We start from the raw sequence: 21,986 nt of genomic DNA, 5'->3' as shown, positions 1-21,986 counted from the left end.
GTGTGTATGTAAAGCTCTTGTAGTATGTTCCAGCTATTTGGAGGGTAAAAGTATTTGTATTTTTTAATATATTTTATTATTATCTGTATGAATGAGGTAACACTGTAATGAATAGTATGGTGTGCAGATGTATGAAATCTCTTTTCTGTTGTCTTTACAGCCTCTCCTGTGGGTAACGGATACATCAAGCCACCAGTCACACCTGTTTCCAGCACCCAGAGAGAAAAAGGACCACCAGCCATGCTACCCATCAACATTGACCCAGATAGCAAACCAGGGGAATACATCTTAAAAAGCTTGTTTGCAAACTTCACTACACTGGCTGAACGCAAGATTCGAATCATCATGGCTGAACCGCTGGTGGGTAGAGTTAAGAGAAAATTAGAACTATGAATGATTCACACTTTGAATAATGCACCAAGTGATAGATATCCTGATTTTTTTTTTATTAAGAAAGCGATATATTAAACACTGTTGGGTTTGCAAATTTGAGTCACAGCACTGCCAGGGTCCTTAGATCTTAGTATCAGCACTGCCAACCCTTACTGTTAATTCTCTTCTTAACGAGCTTCCTACACATCTCCCACTTGGCATCCATATTCTCCTATTGATTGACAAGCCACCATGAACCCTGATGACGGGCCCAAGCTGTCTACAGTTCCGGGCACTACTGTGCTTCTTGTGGCTTAAGATGCTCTTTCTGTGTCCTAGTGTCGATGCAATTGATTAATGGTGTAGTGAAAATCATTTTGAACAATTCAGATATTATGTTGAATGCTTCTGTTAATACTGAGTTTTGTTGTGTAATATTTATTTTTTTTTAAACTTTTTGGTAGTAGGTGAAGTTCTCAGTGCTCAATTCAAAAAGATCACATTGCTTTGTCTGTTTTCACTTTAATATATTTGTGATTATTATTTACCAAATGTTACACAGGTGTTTTCATAAAACACAATTACATCAATCTAACATGCTTTTAGATCTGAGTTTGTGACTGGTGCTTACAGCGCTGACACACCAAATCTGTGTGGAGGTTAAGGAGCCCAGGGGCGATATTAAATTGCTGGGTTTGGTATTGTCCGAGCAAGAGAGTTATGCATTGTCACCCTTCAGGCGTGGAGATCTGCCACCACTTCATATTCTTCCAAATGCATTTGCTTTTATTTATTGTTATGTTGTTCATAAAAACCAGGTTCTGTCTTGGTAAGTCATTGTTGTCGCTTGACCTTACTAATAGTCATGTATTTTAGGCTCTTCCTAGCCCTTATGTCTCACCCAGAACATTTATTTTACGCCATCTATTTGCTGCTGTAATTGTAAACAAACACAAGCTCATGACAATTTTGATACAATAGTGCAGTAAAATGACTTAGGCATTTCATCTACTTTGTTCTGATATTTCAAAACATGTGTTCATTTAAAGTAAAACAAGTCGAATGATACGACATTGCCCATTGAGTCCTAACAAAAGCCTTTTCCGCATCCAGTGACACTGCCACTTTAGGCACCTTTTCTCACTCTCCTCAGATCGCATGAGCCAGCAGCCTTCTTATTACAAAACCCCCTTGATCTTCCCAGCTGCACTTATTGCTCTATCTGTGGTAGCCAGGGCTTTAAATTGGCCGGTACTGGCCGGTACTGAGTACTGCCACTTTTTTATTTTGAGAGGCAGAAGCTGCACTTCTCCAGAAAAACATAATACTTTTCATTGGAGAGTACCGGCACTCAAAACAAAGCAGGTACTCTGTTACACCATACCTGCACTTCTATTTTTCCATTTTAAGCACTGGTGGTAGCAATCTGTTTGCCAGTACTTTAGCTAGAGTATTTATGCTTGCCTTAAGCAGTAAGATGGAGCAGTAATATATACATGAGTAGGGAAAATTAAATGGCTACCCTGTTAAATGTATCCGCCATCTTCCTGCTTTCGTCTGCTTACTGGGACATGCTGGCTAGCAATGACGGTACCGTGCAAGAACCTTACATTTAATTGCATTGTAAGTTTCTGTCACACGTGGACATTAAAGGGCCCGAGGTCCAAGGTGGAGCCCGAGTGCTCCACACCACAGGAGATGAACTGGAATTTTCTATCGGCACTTAGCTGATTTTCCACGGTGTTGCACTAAGTCTGGCAGTGCAGTCATTGCACAAAGTATCAGATGAATGCCGCTGTCACCAGATCTCGGCTAATAATCCCAAAGAACCTATCCACAAACAAAATGTTTCCATAAAGCAGGTTCATGGCACAACGTCTGCCCTTCCTTTATTGTATTTGTCCCCTATCCAAACTCCCTTCAGATTGGGGTCACCTCGCGCCTCTCTTCAGAGCAGTCTCAGGCCCCCCGATCTCAGAGTAAGATCCATTCCTTACACAGCTCTCCAAATAAAACGATTATGTAGGGAAATCTGTATTATTCAGAGGGCTCATGCAGCATTGTGTAAGCTATTTTCAGAGTTATTGTATTGCGATCCATCGTATGGGAAAGTGTAATTGTGTACCATTGTCATTAAGCAAATAGAGACAGCACTACACCATATAAGCATGTTATAAGGTATTTAGGCTTAAAAGGGGTTAAGGGGGGGGGAGGGGGGTGCTACTGCTCGAACAGCCATGTCTTGAGATGTCTCCTGAAGGGTAAGGGAGGTCCTTGGTCTGACGCAGGTGGGTGGGAAGAGTGTTCCACGTCTTGGCAGCGAGGTGCGAGAACGATCTGCCGCCGGTGCTTGTTCTGCAGATGTGTGGGACAGTGGCGAGGGCAAGGTCGGCGGACAAAGTTGTCGGGTCAGGTTGTAGAAGGAGAGTCGTCTGTTGAGGTATTCTGGTCCGGTGTTGTGCAGTGCCTTGTGAGCATGGGTGAGGGGTTTGAACGTGTGATTGTCTTGTTGACGGGGAGCCAATGTAGGTCTCTCAGGTAGGCTGTGATGTGGCAGTGGCGGGTGATGTCCAGGATTAAGCGTGCAGAGGAGTTCTGGATGCGTTGCTGTCTTTTCTGGAGTTTGGTAGTGGTTCCTGCGTAGAGGGCATTGCTGTAGTCCAGTTTGCTGCTTACAAGGGCTTGGGTGACTATTCTTCTGGTTTCAGTGGGGATCCATTTGTAGATCTTCCGAAGCAGGCAGAGGATGTTGAAGCAGGAGGAGGAGATGGCGTTGACTTGCTGGGTCATAGATAGTGAAGAGTCCAGGATGAGTCACAGGTTGCGTGCGTGGTCGGTGGATGTTGGTGTGGTTCCCAGTGTGGCAGGCCACCAGGAGTCGTCCCATGCGGAGGTGGTGGAGCCTAAGATGAGGACCTCAGTCTTGTCGGAATTCAGTTTCAAGCAGCTGTTCTTCATCCATTTGGCGATGGCCTTCATTCCTTCGTGGGGGTTGGTCTTGGTGGTGTCCTTGGTGAGGGAGAGGATCAGCTGGGTGTCATCGGCATATGAGATGATGTTGAGGTTGTGAGGTCAGGCGATGTTAGCGAATGGAGCCATGTAGACGTTGAAGAGGGTAGGGCTCAGGGACGAACCCTGAGGTACGCCGCAGATGATTTTGGTGGCTTCAGAGCAGAATGGAGGGAGGCAGACTCTCTGACTTCTGCTGGTGAGAAAGGAGGTGATCCAGTCCAGTGCTCTGCTGCGGATTCCTGTGTTGTTGAGGTGTGTGAGTAGGGTGTGGTGGAAGACGGTGTTGAATGCAGAAAGTAGAAAAGTTGACTCTTGCTTAGTCCATACAGTAACCATAGAAGCAAACCACCAATGGATGACATTTGCTCCATCCTTACACAGTTACCATAGAAACAAACTGCCAGTTGTTGGCACTTGCTCGAACCTTACAGTTACCATAGAAGAAAACCACTGGTAGATAATCATTTCTCGGCTTAAATGGTCAATCCTGCTGATTCCTACATAAGTGAATACTAACTATTAAAAATTATAATATTTAGCCAATGTATATTTACATCTCTATAAACTGCAACATGATGTTCTTGAACAAATGCACATTGCACTGCATAGTTGCTGATATAATGTTGTGTCCCTTTGTAACACTTCATTCCAGTATCTGAAAATAAACCCTAGGACAGTGGTTCTTAACCATTTCACGTCTGCAGACCACCACTAAACCATTACAGGAGGGTACGGATCCCCACTGAAGTTATTGGAGTCCAGGGATCCCTGTTCAGTCATTACTGGAAGTCAGGGACCCCGGCCTAGCCAATTTCGATGATTTGAGCCACAAAACAATACATACATTGTTTTATTTAATTCACAAAATTTCTAAAAAAACAATCACAATTGAAATTTTAAATGGAAGGTTGGAGATTTTCTAAATTCAATTTAGGCAACCCATCACCAATATTATATTCTGTTTGATGCACTTGAACTGTCCCATGAATCAATGTGAGGATACCAACTACTTTTTTAGCCTTCAATTTGAAATTCCTTCGAATTTGCCAAACATTTTGAATTTTTCAATTTTAGATTTTGCTCCCTTGTTTATACACACTTTATTAATCTGTTAATAATATTTAATTTTCTAATCAGTGGCTGAGCCCCTGTGTAGGCTTTGCAGACCCACAGCGATCCCCAGACCACAGATTATAAGAACTGCTGCCCTAGAACATTCCTGTATAATGCTTAGAATAATTATTAGCTTTGTATGGTTTAAATAGAGAAGTGTCTTTTTTCTTGGGTTTTTACATTCCTAGGGATCTTTCTAAAAGTGCTCTGCTGATGTGTGGTGGTTTTGTCTACAAACAATAATTAACATGGACTCAGCTTTGCTGCATACTGCAAAGATAATTTACAACGAGACAACGCTCTTGTGGACGAGTGACATGTCTCCCTTCCAGACATTTAGCTCTTGTAAAAAGACTAAATGGTGGTTTCATCTTAACACTGAGGTGGGGTTTCCTTTGTTGCGTCCTTGCAGTACTTGTGTGTCTCTCAGATTGGAAGAGCTGCTTTACAGTAGCTAAAGTGCAGATATTTTTCATTGTTGGTGCTCTGAAGGCGTATCCAGTTGCTGTTTATATTTTGCTTATTTTGTGAACAAGTTACAACCTACTTCAGCTGTTGGGTATTTCTGAGGAAGTGGGAGACTCTTGTTGTTTTCTTTGACATTGCATTCCCACACACAGTTGCTTTTCTGTTTATTGCAAAGCTTGTCAACCTGAAAAACACAGTAGGTGATCTAGCACTTAAGTGCCAGTCTAAGACGTAAGGTCCTTTACTCCAGGTTCTAATTCCTTTTTAGGTTGCATCCGACGCTAAGTAGATCTTGGGGACTTTCAGAAAGCTGATCTAGGAATGCATTCTGTCAGTTGCTTGCTTTGGATTTGTGGTTTGTAATTCAAATGTTCTTGCATTCCTTTTGCTGGCTTTATTTGTTTTAGGCTGTCCAGCTTCAGTTAGTACCTTCCCTTTCTGTAAACCGGCCTGTAACTCCTGTTCTTATCTCGTCACATTTGCTGTGCGTTCAAAGACCGAGGTCAAATGTCAGGTGCTTTCTTCTGAGGGTGTGTGTTTACTTTTCTTTCTTTGATTTCAAAGTGAGAGGATTTATGTGGCAATGTTGCTGATAGTGGGGGTAGGAAAATGTTTTTTCTATCACACAACCACATTTAAATGAAGTGTGTGTTTTCAGAATGTATCAGAATTAGGAACACAAGTGAGGCACTTTTTTTTGTTATTTCTTGTGTGTTGGAAACATATGCTTTAATATGATTAAAACAAATCATCACTCTAGATGATGAAAGTTCCACACATTTTTGTCTGTTCACTGTATAGATGTATTAGTAAAACTGTATGTCTGTGCAAATGTAATGGTCATTTCAACTGAAAATGTGTTGGCTGTAATGGCAGTGTGCCACCACACCCATAAATACTCCATTCTACTCCACACCATTGCATTATTCGCCTCTGCACTCTACACCATTTCAGTCTAGGCCACTCTTATCTACTCTGCACAGCTCCACTCTACTCCACGTCACAGTACACTACGTCACTCTGCAACACTGAACTTCACACCACTGCACTGCATTCTATGCAAACACACTCTGCGCCAATGCACTTTACTCTGTAACACTCAACTCTATGCCCCCCACACTCTATGCCAATCCACTGTTCACCACTCTACTCTACAACCCTATGGTCTATGCCACTGCACTCTTTACCACTTTACTCTATGCCATTACACTCCATGCCACTCTACGCAACTGCACTCTACTATGTAACACTCCTCTCTACACCAGTTCACTGTACTCTGAGACAATCTACTCTATGCCAATGCATTCTTTACCACTCTACTCTAGGCCACTGCACACTACGCCTCTCTACTCTTAACCACTGCGTTTGACACCAGTTCAGTCTCCACAACTGCACTTTGTCACTGCACTCTGTGCCACTCCACTCTACATCTCTGTACTCTGTACCACTAAACTCTCTTCCACTAAACTCTACTCTACTCCACTCTATGCCACTGCACTTTGTCACTGCAGTCTACGGCACTGTACTATACTCTGCACCATTCCATGCTTCTCTGCTCTTTATCACTCTACACCACTGCACTCTATGCCATTCGACTCGACTCTACGCTCTACCCCACTGCATTATGTGCCCCCGACTCTATGCCACTGACCTTTGTATCAGTCAACTCTGCGCCACTCCCTTCTGCGCCACTCCCCTCTATGCCACTCCAATCTGCCGCACTGCACTGTGCACCACTTTTCTCTACTCTGCAACACTCCTCTCTGCCCGGTTCCACTCTGCTCCACTCTACACCACTGCACTCTAGTATGCACACTCTAATCTGTGCTACAGCATTCTACTACGCTGCCTTGTGCGCCGCTTAATTCCATGCCATTGCACGCTACGGCACTGCACTCAGTGCCACTATTCTCTGCAACTCTGTCCGCCAACACACTCTTCACTAGTCCACTCCCCTCTATATGTGTATGCCACTCTGTGCAACTCCACACTGTGCCACTCCAGTATGCGACACTCTCTGCCACTCCACACAACAACACTCTACTCCACTCTTCACCATTCCACTCTACCACACTCCACACCACTCTCCTCTACGCGACTAACTTTTAGCCATGCTGATCAGCAGTCATGCTGGTGTACAGTATGGCTAAAACACAATGACAAAGTCAGTAGTTTTTGGTCATTAGTGTTTGCATAGGCAAGGCCTATTGGCTTTGCCAATGGTTGTTTACTGTTTTTTTCATGGATATCAGGGCACCCTGCCTAGGTGAAGCAGTGTAATGCCTTGGAGTTTTCATTATTTTATTTTAAGGGCACTTCCCAGCCTCTCCTATCTCTTCCCCATCACATTTCTGTAGGAGAAGAGGTTGGTGTACTGGAGGCCACCTTTTGGACCTGCCTGTTGTTGATGACACCACAGCAGCTCCCCACGCAATCTCTGGCCTACATGAGAGTGGGAATGTGGCACAGATTGCTGTTCCTGGTGGTGATGCCGTGGCTATGACTGTCCTCTGAGTGACAGGAAGAGGGGGCACTGTAAGGAGCACTGGTGAATTCAGTGTTGCGAAGGTCAGCTTTGGGACAGCGGTAATCTTGTGGCAAGGAGGACCAGACGTGTCTTTATTCTGAGGTGCTAGGAGAGGTGGAGTTCCTGAAGATCCACCTGAGGAGACATTATGGACCCTTGTAGCTTGCAGGGTGGGATTCACAAACTGTTAGTGTCCTGCCCCCGGTCAGGATGATTTTAGTGAGGACACTACTCTATAAGTGAGAGAAGAGAACACAAGATGTGCCCCTCTTCTTTAAATATGAAGAGAGGGCATCCTATCACTGCTGTAAAAGAGGTGAAAATGATGATGAAGTAAAACACTGGTATGGAGAACTTTGTTACATTGCTGAGGCCACAATCTAGTGGCGCTGAAAAGGGTTAATATCAAGAACCCTCAGATGAAGCAGGACTGAGATTGGGTGAACGCACTGACTTGTTTGATGACTGCCACTAGAGGTTGGGCACCATTGAGGTTGCAGTATGTGGAATGTAGAAAAACTTAGAGACTTGGAAGAAAAGAGTCTTGTCATTTGGTGAACCACATGAGGCGCTAAGAGGTGAGCTCCAAAAAGTGATTCGGTGTCCAAGTCCACAGATCGGGTGCAGGACCTGAGGACATTCATGGATAATGTTGTGGATGTCCTTTTGAAGCTGGAAGACAAGCTTGAAATTCCTGACAACATGAGCATGGGTAGCCAAGTGCGTGCACTGGGTGTCCCTGGTGGAATCCCACAAAGTGACTTCGAGGAATTATGGAAGAAGTTGTTCTTTAGAGTTCATGGGAGGCAGACAGGGTGATCAGCCAAGAGTGGTGGGAAAGACCTATCTACTTACCTCATTACGAAGAAGAGCTGAGATGCTGTAGGTGGCACGGTGATGGTTTTCTTGACTGAATGCAGAAAGCAAATTCTCTCTGCTGCAGTACTGATGAAAATTGTGATGATGGTGGAGCGTCACTTGTTGCTAATTTCTATATCTACATACCAACACTTTGCTCAAGAAGAGAGAACCTATGGCAATTAAGGAAGACGTCACAGCCAAAGGATGCCAGGCACCAGTGAGCTTTCCAGCAGGGTGGCTTATAGAGGAAAAAAATGCAAATTCAGGTCAGTTTGGCGAAGACATTCTTTGAGGCCCTAGATAATGACATTCACGGACATGGCACCATACATGGCACACTTTCACATGCCTGGAGGAAGGGGCATTGTATACTCCTCAGGTTTGAAGACAAGGGGGCTACCTCACTGGGGATGTGACTGTGGGGGGGGACATGTATGCGCTGTATTCGTGTTTTCTTTTCCATAATGTTTCTCCGCTGCTCTTTCACCCCCTGAGCTGCATGAGAATAGCTGCCGTTGCTTATAGTTCCATCTTTTGGGGAAATGTTTAATATAAATTTGTAGCTGGGTTTGTTGCCCTTGTCTGGCTCTTGGCCTATATGTGATGAAAGGCGAATGTTTCTTTCTGGGTTTTTTTCTTGGCCTTACATTTGGGGTCGACGTGTTATTCGTTATGGATAGTTGGGTATGTGTAGGAGTTTGGTATTAACGCACCAAACTTTGCTCTTCTAACTGGCACGTTTTTCAGGTGAGGCTGCAAAAAAAAGCGATTACGCCAGGCACGGAAGTGAGTGGCCCCGGTGGCGTGCGGATATGAGAGGGAACAGAACGTTTTTAAGTTGAACAATGAAAACGACTACGATTTCCACCGCTTAACGTCGTTTGTAATGATTACCATCTACTTTTACTACTGTAAAGTAAATGACACCAGTGGCATTACTGTAAGAAGCATTTCGAATGTTCTCCCTTTTGTTAAAAATGAATTCTAAGCAGGAAGCTCATGTACGCGTCTATTAATGTTTTTTGAGAACTTTATTATAGAAACTCTTTAAATGGCTGCCTGTGCACGTGTGCGAATGTTTGTGCATGGAAGGATAGCAATTTTGAAAGCCTTTCATAGTAAAGTTTTACGAAAACTATTTAACACCGTACCAAACATTGGCAAAGGCAAAAGGTATGCAGCCAAGCTAACACCTATCTGTTTTGCCAATTCTTGTATTTTGTGTGAAGTTTTAAGATTACATAAGGCTGACGAGAAAGCTAGCACTGTGTCTTGACCAGACCTAAAAATAATTAGACGGGTGATAGTAGTCAACTCATTGGTAGAAAAGTTATGTTTTCAATTTTCAGCAGAATGTAAAATAATTAGTTGTCATCCTCTAGGGGATGAGCATGGAATTGCACAAGGAAGCAGCTTGCAGGGCAGAGTCCAGCACTCAGATGACCTTCGAAAACGGGGAAATGTGAGGAGCAAGTCTGACAGCAAAAAATGCAGACCCAAGTCCATATATGACCTTGAGAATAACACAAAGGACCTTAAATCTTTACTGACTGGTTTATGTAAGCAATGATGTACAGTAAACATTTGAAAATATCAGTATGCTCTAGAGGCCACACGAGCTGCCAAACTCTGGAGTTGCTGAATCTGAACAATATGTTACTGGGGAAAATCCAAATGCAGGCCCTTTCATTAGTTAGTCCTTAATGAGAACTCAGAGTAACAATTTATCTTCCTTTTTGAGACTTCAGAAACAGAATTTCTTTTAGTGGTAAAGTGCCTATATCTTCCCAAGATACCCAGTTGAGCGAGTATCCACATTTGATGGCTTGGGACTTAAAGTGTAAATTAGAAAGTGACTTGTCTGGGACTTTGGACATGTGTTTTCTTGGACCGCCCTTCTGTGGCTCTTTGGTGGGAATAGTTTTGGATTCCCGGCTAGGACACAGCATAAAATAAGATACATAGTTGTAAAGGAGCACAAGGGGCATCTTGGAAGAGAACGCTGATGTTTATTACCCAGCGTATTAGTACTAATTTGATCGAATTTGGAATGATGAAAGGCTAAGCAGACCTGCCAATATTCGAACCTGTGACCATGCGGTGAAACACTGGTTATTGCATCAGATGCACGAGTCACATTTTTCCTTGAATACCCTCTACATGAATACTACATATAAATGTGCATTTCCAGAATTTCGTTGTATAGTGCTAGAGGATTGGAACTCGGATATAAAATACTCTGAGAGCACATTGGGATTAAGGAACTTTCCATTCTAAACAAATGCATTCTCTGTGGACTGACGAAGGCTTTGTTATTTGGATTTAGAGGTAATTTCTGAAACCTCCCACGGTACAAGATGCCTAACAAATGCCCACTGGGTGCTCAGTAGGCTCTATAGCTAAAGCTGTGACTTCCGTAAACCCAGGATTTACTGTCAATTTTAGCAAAGTGATTCTATAATTGTTGGAAGTCAACAAAGGGATGTACGTTATTGCAAATTGAATTACAGCAATTGACTTTTTTTATGACTGAAGGAGAAGGTCCACAAGAAGTTAAACATTTTTGTTGTGTGTCAACTTGGAATACCAGAAATGTAGTGAATTCCAAATTGGTGAATCCAGGTTGACAGAAGGACATGTTGATGAATGGTCACAATGGAAAATGATCAGTTAGTCACACCTAAAAATTGTGGAATAATAACCTTTGGATCCAGTATCAATGCCGTGCGTAATTCTTTCTGAACAAAAAGCTGCAAGTCTAACATGTTATCATGACTCCAAAGGAAAATAATGATGAATAGGGCATAACTTTTATGACCTGCTACAGCATCAAAACCACAGCTCTTCCGAAAAAAAATGCCTTCAGTCAGCAAATAAACTATTGTGAACAGTAAATATATCGAGAAAGCTCTAAATGACAAGCTACTTATATGTCATATCAGCAGCCTAACAAAAGGACTAGTTGATGCCGTTATCACTAAAACCGTTTGAGAACTGAAACAGAGCAATATAACATTCCCTTGATTGGCTGCCCATCCAGCAAATGGTAAACCAGGAAAGATGCATGACAGGTAATGGCTGAAGGCCGGCGTCCCAAAGCTCACCCTCTGTTTCTTTCTTATGATACATTTTTGTAGAATTGGTGACATAAGTTGTGCAAATAGCTAACACTGCCTGCAGCCAGACCTAAAAGTGAACCAGCTTGTGGTAGTCCATCTTTCATGCCTACTGCTCCTGGGACAGAAAGTGGCAACCACAACTGAATCACGAGCACGAAAAACGTGCAGAAATGGAACAGGTAAGAAAGATAATGATTTGTTGAGAGGGAAGTGGCGAGAGTTAGGCTTTTGTTTTTATAAGGAGTGGCGAGAGGGAACAGCCTTACACATGTCAGAGGGTGTTGGAAGAGGTTGAAGGGAGAGAGGTTGGGCGTGAACTGTGAGAATGTTGAGGTGTTTACAGAGTGAGCCACGCACTGGTGGCCTTCCTTGTGGCTTTGGCAAAAATAGTTTGAGTAAATTGTAAGTACAGACATTTTTAGTGCACGTTCTTATTGAATAGTGCTTCCTTGAGGTTAGGACTTCACATGCATGTTGAACTGAGAGTGGTACTATATATTCTGTCACAACAGCATGGGAGTTTGGTGCTGAAAAGACAGACTCAATTGCAAACATGTACATGATGATGTGCATCTGTGTGTTATATACTGCTGTTAGTAGAAACAATGTCTTGTATGTAAAAATGGTGTACAGCTCTATATGCTATATATTGTATTCAATAGATTTCTATAAACATTCTGAAATTTGCTAATCATGGTTAGATATGCGACCATAACCATCTCCCCTGCACAGGGGCCAAACCCCCGTGCAACCAATATCTGCTTAGAGCATTCAAAGCTGTGCACCGCAAAGGTTGACCACATGCTAACCACTGATATGCATGGTGGGATCATTGTCACTTGGGGCTTGGGCGAATGGCCTAGCCATAGGCCACAAGCATTGCATTTGGTGGATAAGTAAAGATTTGCATGGCGTTTGCACGATTTTTAGATTGTAAAGTTAATCATAACTGTACTTGATATTGGATTTCAAAGATTTTTTATACATACGTTAATGTGAATGAATGAGACGTTTTTTATAGAGTGCAACATACCTTAAAATGAATGAATGAGAAGTTTTTTTTATAGAGCACAACAGCCGCTACAAATGGAGCATCCCGGCGCTAGTTGCAAAGAAGCATAAACTGAGAGGGAAGCCCTAATAAATAAAATAAAAAAAGGAAAAAACATCAAAAGAAAAGTCAAATGTCCTTGAAGAGGTGGGTCTTCAAGCTTTAAAGATGGACTCTGAGAAAATACTTTGAAGATAGTTGGGCAAGGAATTTGAAAGCTTGGGAGCCAGGAAAGAAGAAGGCTGGGCTCCCGCCCTTGATTTGTGAATCCTAGGGATGCACAGCAAATTTTGCTCAGACAAGCTAAGATTTCTGAGGGGTTGGTATTTTTTATCTGTTTTAAATGCAGGGAGGATCTGTTTGTTACAGACCCATAAATGTGAAAAGGAGGGTTTGGCTCAGAGGCAGCCAGTGAAGGGTTCTTAGACCCTCTGAATTGATTGGCGAAATGGTATGTTCAGCACCAGACGGGCAGCCACATTCTGCACCCGCTGCAATCTGTTTATCAGCTCTTTAGGGGAGACAAGGAGCAGAACATTTGCATAATATTAGGGGCAGGATGAAAAAAAGATGCATTTTTCTATATCAGCTCTTATAGAAGGTTTTGCTCACACCTACATTCCAAACAGCTGAAAGGAGTTACATTAAACTGGGCATGATATCAAAACTTTACCCAGAAAGAGGGCATTTGTTTGTATGGTGTAGAAAAAGAGCTACCAAGAGAACAATGTGGTAGACACCAAACCTTCATATTGCTCCATTTTCTTAACTAAGTATTAGTGTTTCATCTTGAAATAATCATTGCTTTGATTTAAGTCTGCCATCATGTATAGGACGTTTTCTTCAAGACGCCTCAGCATGGCCTCTAAGTAGATAGTGCATAGTTATGGAACACAACTTTGGGACCTATACACAAAGCTAAATTTACACATGAGTAAATCTCCATTACTTTGACACTTTGTAGTAAATTTACTTCCTTTTACTTTTCAACATTCCGGAGTGTAAATTTACTACAAAGTGTTGACTTGCATATCTCCAGCCCCTGAAACAGAGAGTGAAGCTTAGTTTGTAAAGTTACTAGAACCAAAAATGAACAAAGCAGTAGTTTTCTATTTTTATGGCTGTGTCCTGGTTTTTAATTCTGAAAATCTGGTCATCCTATCCGTAAAGCACCACCCCCCCTATTTAGTAGTAAGTATCCTCCTCCTTTTTCCAGCCACTCCTCCGGCCCCCACCACATTTATCACTAAGTAGTAAACTTGTATGTGCGAAGATCTCCTCATGGAAGCAATAGAAGAGGTGAAGAATAACACTTGTAGGTTTTTAAATCACATTTCGTAGTAAGTAGTGCTAGTGTTGTACTTATCTACATGCTACCGAAGGCAGTTCGTAAATCAGGTCCTCTGTTTTCACCACCAAAAATGTGAACAAATGATTATTCAACAGTTGCAATGGTGATAGGGAGCATAGAACAGTCATATTGAGTGTTTGCATCGGTTTAAGGGGGGTGAGTGAGCTTGATAAGTCACTGTGTGGGTGGCTAAGTCTGTGAGAAGGGCAAGTAAGTGGGGTTTGTGAGTGGAAGGAAGATTTGAAAGAGGACCGGAATGTATACATGTGTGCTTTTCAGAGGAGCTGGTAATGGAGACTTGAGGGTGTGAGTATTTGGGCAAGAGGAGTGTGTGGGATGTTTGAGGGAAGGGTGTGAAGAAGGTGAGACTCGGAGATATATGAAAAAAGGACATGATAAAGGGATGTACGAGACTCAATGATGATATTAGAGGATAGTCAGGAAATAGTACAGAAACAGGTATATGAGTGCAAAGTATGAGAGGATGGTATGTGAGAGAGACAGGGAGGTAGAAGGGTGAGGAAGGATAGTGTGAGAATCATACGTTTAAGAAGAGAGTAGAGGGTGAATGATTACACAATAGTTTGAGTAGCTATCAGAAGAGGTAGCGATGTGAGACATATGAGAGAGCAGGGTAATTGCTAGAGAAAGAAACACTACCAACAGGAGGTGTCCTATTACCAGTACAAATAACAAATGTGACAACAGTGCTAGAGTGGGTATATATACAAAGAACTAAATCACATAAAAACGTGCTGGGCCCAGATGCTGCAGAGGGAGACAGAAGTAGTAAAGAGGAGGAAGGCAAAGAGGGGCGGGTGAGAGGTAAAGGGGGTGACAAGAGGGAAAAATGACCAGAGTGTGACAAGAGGGTATGTATAAGAATTCAAGTTGGGATAAAGGCGGGTGAGAGAGACAAGTGTGAAAGATGAGTTAGAGGGAGCCCAGGATAAGAGAAAAGGGTGAAAAGATAGATGAAGATGAAATAAGAACATAAATGAGAATTGGGGTGTAAAATGAATAGGTGAACATGAGAGGGAGGGGAAGAGAGTAAACGGATGAAGGGAGAGTAAGGATTCAGATAGAGACGGGAAAGAGAAAGAGTAACCGAGAGAAAAGAGGAGTTTCTAAAGGGGGGTATAGAGATAGAAGGGGAGACGGAGGGAAGAGAACAAGAGAGCAGCATAGAGGTGTGTTTTTTGTTTCTACCATTTCGATTTTACATTGCTGGACCAAGCACTCCAGGAGGTGATGATGTCTGGCTCTGGTTCAGCCGGAAGACCGCTGGGACCATTTGGCTAAAAATGAGACCAGCTACAGGACTTTTGCATTTTCATTATGGAGTATCAAAAATGCAAAAAGTCCTTAGTTCTGAGGCCTCCTCTGCAGTGCCCCGAGGCAGCCCCAGTGCTTTGGGCCTTTCAACATTTGAAAGGCCCTCTCTAATGCTGGCGCTTGCTTTGCTTCACCCGTGTAGACAGAACTTCTGCAATGTTGCCACGTAGATATCTGTAGGTAACTTCAGGAATGTTTTTAGTTTTACATCTCACTGCTTTGCAGGAAGGAGGGATAAAAAGAAAAGGAGCAGAGAGACGAACAAGAGAGAGAGTAGGCAGAGAGAGAGAAGTGGTGAAGAAATATGAGACAGAGAGAAATGGAAAGTGAGACCTAGAGTTAGAAAGATATGCGATGGAGAAGAGAATATGTGTATACGTTAGAAAGAGGGAGAGAGACAAAGATATAAAGACTAAACAGAGAGAGAAGGTGAGGGAGTGATCGAGTGTCAGAGTAAAAGAATGAGTGAATGTGAAAGAAGTGTGTGAGGGTGAGTAGGTGAGTGTTTGCATATAGTGATAAATATGCGGAAGTTTGAGTACAACTCTGTTTTAGAGTCTGATTAGAGACCCCAGTTATATGTCTTGGAAAATGATCACTCTTTTGTTGACATGGCTCGTGTTTGGGCTTTTAAGAGTTAAGCAGGACCACTGGCTCGGCTTCTGCCACTAATTCTGTGGCTCGCCCAACTCTACTAGGCATATGCCTCTCCCTCCATCTCCTTTCAAACTTCATGTAGGGAAAATTTCAGAATTGGTATACCATAAGCCCAGCCTTTGAGATCTAATTTTATTGACAAATGTGCATGGCAGCAGTTGGAACTACAAGATGTGACAGCAGAAAGACTAGGGGATATGGCAGTTTGAATTAGAGCAGTATCAGCAGGTTACCTAGTGACAGCAGCAGGGCTTTCAGGATAATGACATGAAATATCACCTAAGTGAGCGTGGTGTTAGAGCTCGCGTATTCACTAACTCCTCTACCTATTAGTTCCTCTTAATGAGTTAGGCACTAGCTACAGAAATCTACCTGTAACCTATGTGTCACTCAGGCCTTACCTGTACATGTTCTGTGAGCAATGAAACCTTGTTTTGGTCAGTGCTACTAATTTTGTTCTGCAGGGAATGGACGATTGCACTTGTTGCCTTCTGTGAGAAAGGGATGCTTTCTTGGCTCCTGCCAAGCTGTATCTATTTTTTGAGGAAGCAAAGCTTGCACAGCTGCTGCCTGATTTGGTACGTGTCCTGTGATTGAGAAAGTGTGCTCTGGTACTGCCCTAGCTGTACCTATCCTCTGAAGAAGGGTAGCTTTCACTGTTTCTGCCCAAGGGGTACCTCTTCAATGAAGAAGGGTTATATCCACTGCTTTTGCCCGTTCTTATGAAAAAACAAAGGATATATACCGAGTGCACTTGCACAACTTGCCCAGTGAACTAGCGACGGCTTCACAATATGTGCTTGAGATATTAAGACCTATGATCCAGAGGAATGCCCCTGATCCTTTTGGGCTGCGATCAAGCACCGAAACATGTTGACGTAAAAGAGAAGCAGGGTTTGCTGCTTGACCCTCCTGCTCTGATACTAGTGGTATGGAAACACCAGTAACCTTTTAGCTCACTCATACGATTTTAATGCACATCTATCAGTTTAAGAAATAGAGAATATAATGGACAAAAACCCACTGAAAGTAGGGAACCCATAATATAGAGAATATAATGGACAAAAACCCACTGAAAGTAGGGAACCCATAACTAGGGACCTATACAACTTATGAACAGTAGTGCTCTCGAATGTTCTTCGGTGCTAGATGCAGAACCCATTGATGTAGCATACCACACTAGAAAATTGGGGGTTCACCATCCTATGTGAGTACATGGATATATGGTAGTTCCAAAAGAAGTTTGGCTGTTTCTTCCAGGGTTGCTGCACTTCTTATATCCTTGTCTGTTTACAGAGAGTGTACAGCAGTCCTTTTACACCTGTGACTCACTCTTTGACCTGTTAGCTATCTGTGTCGTGCCTGTTACTGAGGGAAACCTTTAATGTTCCCTGTGCTACTGACATCTGTTTGTTACTTATTCTTTGTGTCGGGGGAGGTTGCTCTGCTGCCCAGGTAGTGCCTTTGTTGCATTGTGAAGCTCAGTACAATGCTTCCCAATACACAAGACAAAACGATTTGCTTTTTCTGTTCTGGGTTTAATGCCTGATGTGAATCCTCACAAAATATGTGAGCAGAGTTTATTTTTGTTTCATATGCGAAACAGCATTTTATTAAACGGATTAAAGGACTTTTTTGCAAAATTGTAAAACAAATCTGCCAAGAGGCTTCATGTCATGTATAACACCTTCAGGCATTTTAACCAGCAGCACCTTACATGTCGTGGTTTTGAGCTAAAACAAAATTCCATGGCCTGCAATGCAACATGCTCTTGGCTGAGAAGGCAGGCATGGCCGATGGTATCATGTGCCACTTGGCAGGCTTGTGAAATGCAAAATAAAATGTAGTTCTTGCCTTTCTGCCTTTTCTTCATGTAGGCACGGTAGAGTTAAACAGTCCACTGGGTGAGGGGCAGAAATAGCCCTTCAAAGGCAATTACAAGCATTTCTTACTAAATATGCTAACATTAGCGTTCCTAGGGAAAACAAACTCGACTTGTCACAAGGCGCAGCATTCAAACGTGTGGAGAGTCTCAGAGAAATGACGCAGCCCTCGTCCCCAACACATCCCGGGTCTAGAAGTTGGTATAATTTAGAGGGGACACCTGAAGCACCATTATGAGGCGCCCTGCTTGAAGAGGTGTACGACCTCTGTAGTTATGGCTAAATCATTCCATTGAAAGGCATTTTTTCTTAATAACTTTGGTGCAATCCAACAAATCTGCATACAACTTTTAAAGAAGCACATTTGCTTTGGGTTCTTCCCGACAAATTTCAGGCAGCTGTGTCGGGTGGAGCCCTAGGAGAAAAAAGGGGGGTGGGTGGAGATTCCAAAATGTTCATTTCCCATTATTAACTTCGATAGAGGTTTTTGCCGCTTGATACAGAAAAAAAACAGCTAAATGGAATAGCAACGAACTTGGCCTGTACATGGACATTTACTCAAGGAAATGCCTTTACTTAGTTTGGTGCAAATCTGTTCAGTTATTTTCAGGAAATTAGCTTTTAAAAGTGTCCCAGTGTGGGCTTGGATGTTACATTTTAGAGATACCTGGACTGTTAATGTATAGATCTTCCATGGATTCGCAAATTCACAGAAGGTTCGCAAATTTGATTGAAAAAGGTATACCATTGAAAGATTTGTTTTCTTGACCTGTTGCTAATTCACAAACATGCCATGATCTGATTGGCGCCACAGAAGAATTGCTGTTGCAGCCAATATAATTCAACATGGTGTACCGTGTTGGAAAAAGTAAACAAAAACAAAAAAAAAGTATTAAAAAATGGCATAATAGGACAGGGTGAACCTACCTTGACCCCAAGGACTTTGTGGGGGGAGACTAAAGTAACCCTTGGTAATTAAATCATGATCAAAAAAAAATATTGTAGGAATCAAAATTACGGGTTTTGGATTGTGGTGCCCATGGAGGGGCCAGGATTTATGAACCGAGCATGAGTTTTGTGAATCATGTAAAATAAATTAATAAAAAACTTTTCACTGAACTGCTGCTGCACTTTTACAATTCCCACACGTGAGGGTTAACTGCATGTGACGGGGTTTGAGCAGGGCCTTGCGAGTGCATTGTCAACCCCTGCCAAAATAATGCGCTTCAGGGAATGGGCACCCATGGAGCGTTGGGTGCAGGTCCGTTCTAGACTGCCACGCTGCGGGGGTTAGCAGCTCACAGGGAATTGGGTGCAGGAACTCTTAATTGTGGTGTATTAGCAAAAAAATCCAAAATTCACAGAAACAAACAAAGGTTAAAGGTAAGTAATGGTTAGCTTTGGGTGTAACACCCCAACATATGTCTTTAAAAAACTCAGTCATGCAAGCATAACTCAAACTACAAATGCAATGTTTTTGATCTCATAATATTTATATCAATAAATAACATCTGTAAGTGAAATATAACAAAATAACAGATAAATCGACACATAAACTAGTTAATGATACTACATTCATTGCCATCTCTGTCAAAGTGGTAAGGGAAGGGTGATATGCAATAATGTAATATCATGTGTAAGATAATTTACAACAATTTTAATTGCCTCATATTAATGGTTTTAAGGGAGTGGTCAGGGGCATTGCATTTTGTGTCTGATATATTGGTCGAGGCATTCACACTGTGCTGAATAAATAAGCTAAGAAAGACGTTTCCTGGAGTGCAGTGGTACATTCGTTCACTGTTTTACACACACGCACACGCACACACACACACACACTTTTTGTACGCTGCACCATTAAGTCCTCCAGTTAGTCTTGTTGACATTCTGCATTTTCACGCGCTTTGCGACTTTTACCTTTGCTGGACCTGGGTGTTCCCTGCCTCATGTAAAGATGGTTGTAACAGTAGCAAGTCTTAGTGAGATGCAGTGTTCTGTTGCTAGTCCCTGTTGTCTGCATTCTGATACAGTCTTTTAAGTTTAGGCTTAGCAAAGGAGCACATCAATGCCAAGCTTGAAACTGACAAAGGCATTTTGATTAGTATAATGCCATAAAGTTTGCCTTGAAAAAAGACGAGCACCCCTAACTCACTTTTCCTGTTTTATCTGAGGAATATAGCTTTGTAATGGGAGATTAGGAGGGACACTGGGCTTCTACCATTGGTGTACAGGCATTAGAGACACAACTTCCCATGTTGTAGTGTTCTGAATTCTTTGTAAATATGTTGGGAGGAGAAGGTTAGTGGTGCACATCAGAGACCATAATGCCAGATGCAATTATTTTTTTGTTACTGGACTCAGATTCATATTAGTCACTTTCGCAGTGGCAAAATATATACATTCTGCCACGCCTTCACTTTCACCTGGTTTAAGATTTATGCAGTCCTTACGTATCTTTACGAGCAAACCCTTCACTCTCTTCTTATACCATGCTTTGGTCTAAGAGAGCCTGTCAGTGGCAGATTTTTATATAGATTTGCTCAAAATGAACCTAAATGGCAGATATTTACATAGTGGTTTCCTTTAAAAAATGACGTGGCTCAAACCCTTGCGGACCACTGTTAAGCCTACCAACCCCAACCCCTTTCTCTGTTCTCCACTGGGAGCGTGTCGATCAGATGAGCAGCATTCGATTCGTATTCCTAGAAGTAAAACATAACTGTGGGCATTGGTAATTCCTTAGAATGCACTGCCAAACACCCTTCACAGTTGGCCCTCTGTTTTGGCATTCTAAAATATGTGAAAATGCACTTACACATTTAAAATCTCAACTCAGAGTAATATTAAGTGCTGCCCTTCATTCGTTGTCACACTAGTAACTATTTTCTGTTTCTGCAGGAGAAGCCATTGACAAAATCTCTACAACGAGGCGAAGATCCCCAGTTTGATCAAGTAAGTGTTGCTTTTCTTGACATTCCTTTGTTTTTGCTTGTTTTGTTTCTTTTCACATCTTGTGACTTAAGCTACCCCCTTTAGATGGGATTGGTTTTTGGGTCAGACTTAGTAACCTCTACACTGTCCAGGTCTCCAATTGTGAACTACAATCTGAATCTATGTTAGATTGAGAACTGCGGTTACATTCATTATGGAGAGTGTGTACGCAAATACCGAGTCAAGTACTCTAAGGGGCATCTGCCAGACTTGACTGATTGACCTTAATGAGTTTAAATGAGTGTAAATGATGAGGGGGCAATGGTAATATTTTAAATCCACATGCTAATAAACAAAAATGGTCAGTCTTCTAAATCTGAACATATCATAGTTTCTAATGGCTCATTTAATTAATTGTTGCCATCACTAATTATCTGTGTTTAGGAGAGACCCCAATAAGCATATGATCGCATCTATTGACTATTAGGAGAACTGTGGCGTATTGTTTCCTCTAGTGGGGAGTTCTACTGACTGTCTGTGAGCTGCAGATTTTCCTCTGCAGTAAGCTACCATTGGACAACTATGTTGTCAGCAGAGTTGTAACCTTTCTCCTCTTTTAGTCTTTGTGACGAGAGCTATGGCCTGTTAGGACATCTTTTTGTCAGTCTTTCTATAGCATGTGGCCTTCAAGAGGTGTTGCAGGAAATAACCCATCACTGATGTCATCGATTGTGCCATTTTGGATGTCTTTCTCTTTACCACCACTTTTTGCACTGGAACCAAAAAGTAGAGACCATCTTTCCCTAAACATTGGATCAAAAGTTTATTTATCTACTTCTCTCTTTGCCTTCCGCTCTATCTTGTTGTATCATATCTCCCTCTGCCTCGCCAATCATGGAATGCCCACTCTGTACCTCACTCTTTTGGCTACCCTTCTCCTACTGTCACTTCTCTGTACATCTCTCTCTATTCTCACCTCTTCCATTTCACCCTCGTTCTTTCCTTTGTTTGTCTGCCTATCTCAGCATGTCTGGTTGCCTGCGCTTTATCTCTTCTTCTACTCACTCTACTTACCGGTCTTTCAGTACACCTTACTGTGCCCCACCCCTCTCCATGTGTGTCACGGCCTCCCCTCTCACTCTCTGCACCGACCTCTAACCTCTACCTCCAACCTCTCATTGCTCTGGGTCCATCTCACCTCCCTGTGTCTCTCCTCCGTGTACTTCATATCTCTCATTACCTTCCCCCCTCACTCTATACGCCTCATCTCTTTCTCTTTCTCTCATTATTCTCCCTCATGCTGCTC

General features: G+C 42.4%; 1 protein-coding gene across 6 annotated transcripts in view; it reads left to right on the top strand.

The window, feature by feature from the left end:
• FRY (FRY microtubule binding protein) overlaps window positions 1-21,986 on the top strand; it is a 598,740-nt gene that overhangs the window by 191,550 nt on the left and 385,204 nt on the right. For all 6 annotated transcript variants that reach the window (XM_069205570.1, XM_069205567.1, XM_069205566.1 and 3 more), the window contains exons 2-3: window positions 161-360; window positions 20,648-20,701. In XM_069205570.1, coding sequence (XP_069061671.1) covers window positions 161-360; window positions 20,648-20,701 — 254 coding nt within the window. The remainder of the gene's footprint in view (window positions 1-160; window positions 361-20,647; window positions 20,702-21,986) is intronic.

The sequence above is a fragment of the Pleurodeles waltl genome, chromosome 8 (genome assembly GCF_031143425.1).
Source record: "Pleurodeles waltl isolate 20211129_DDA chromosome 8, aPleWal1.hap1.20221129, whole genome shotgun sequence".
NCBI lineage: Eukaryota > Metazoa > Chordata > Amphibia > Caudata > Salamandridae > Pleurodeles > Pleurodeles waltl.
This window is presented reverse-complemented; position numbering and strand designations above follow the sequence as displayed.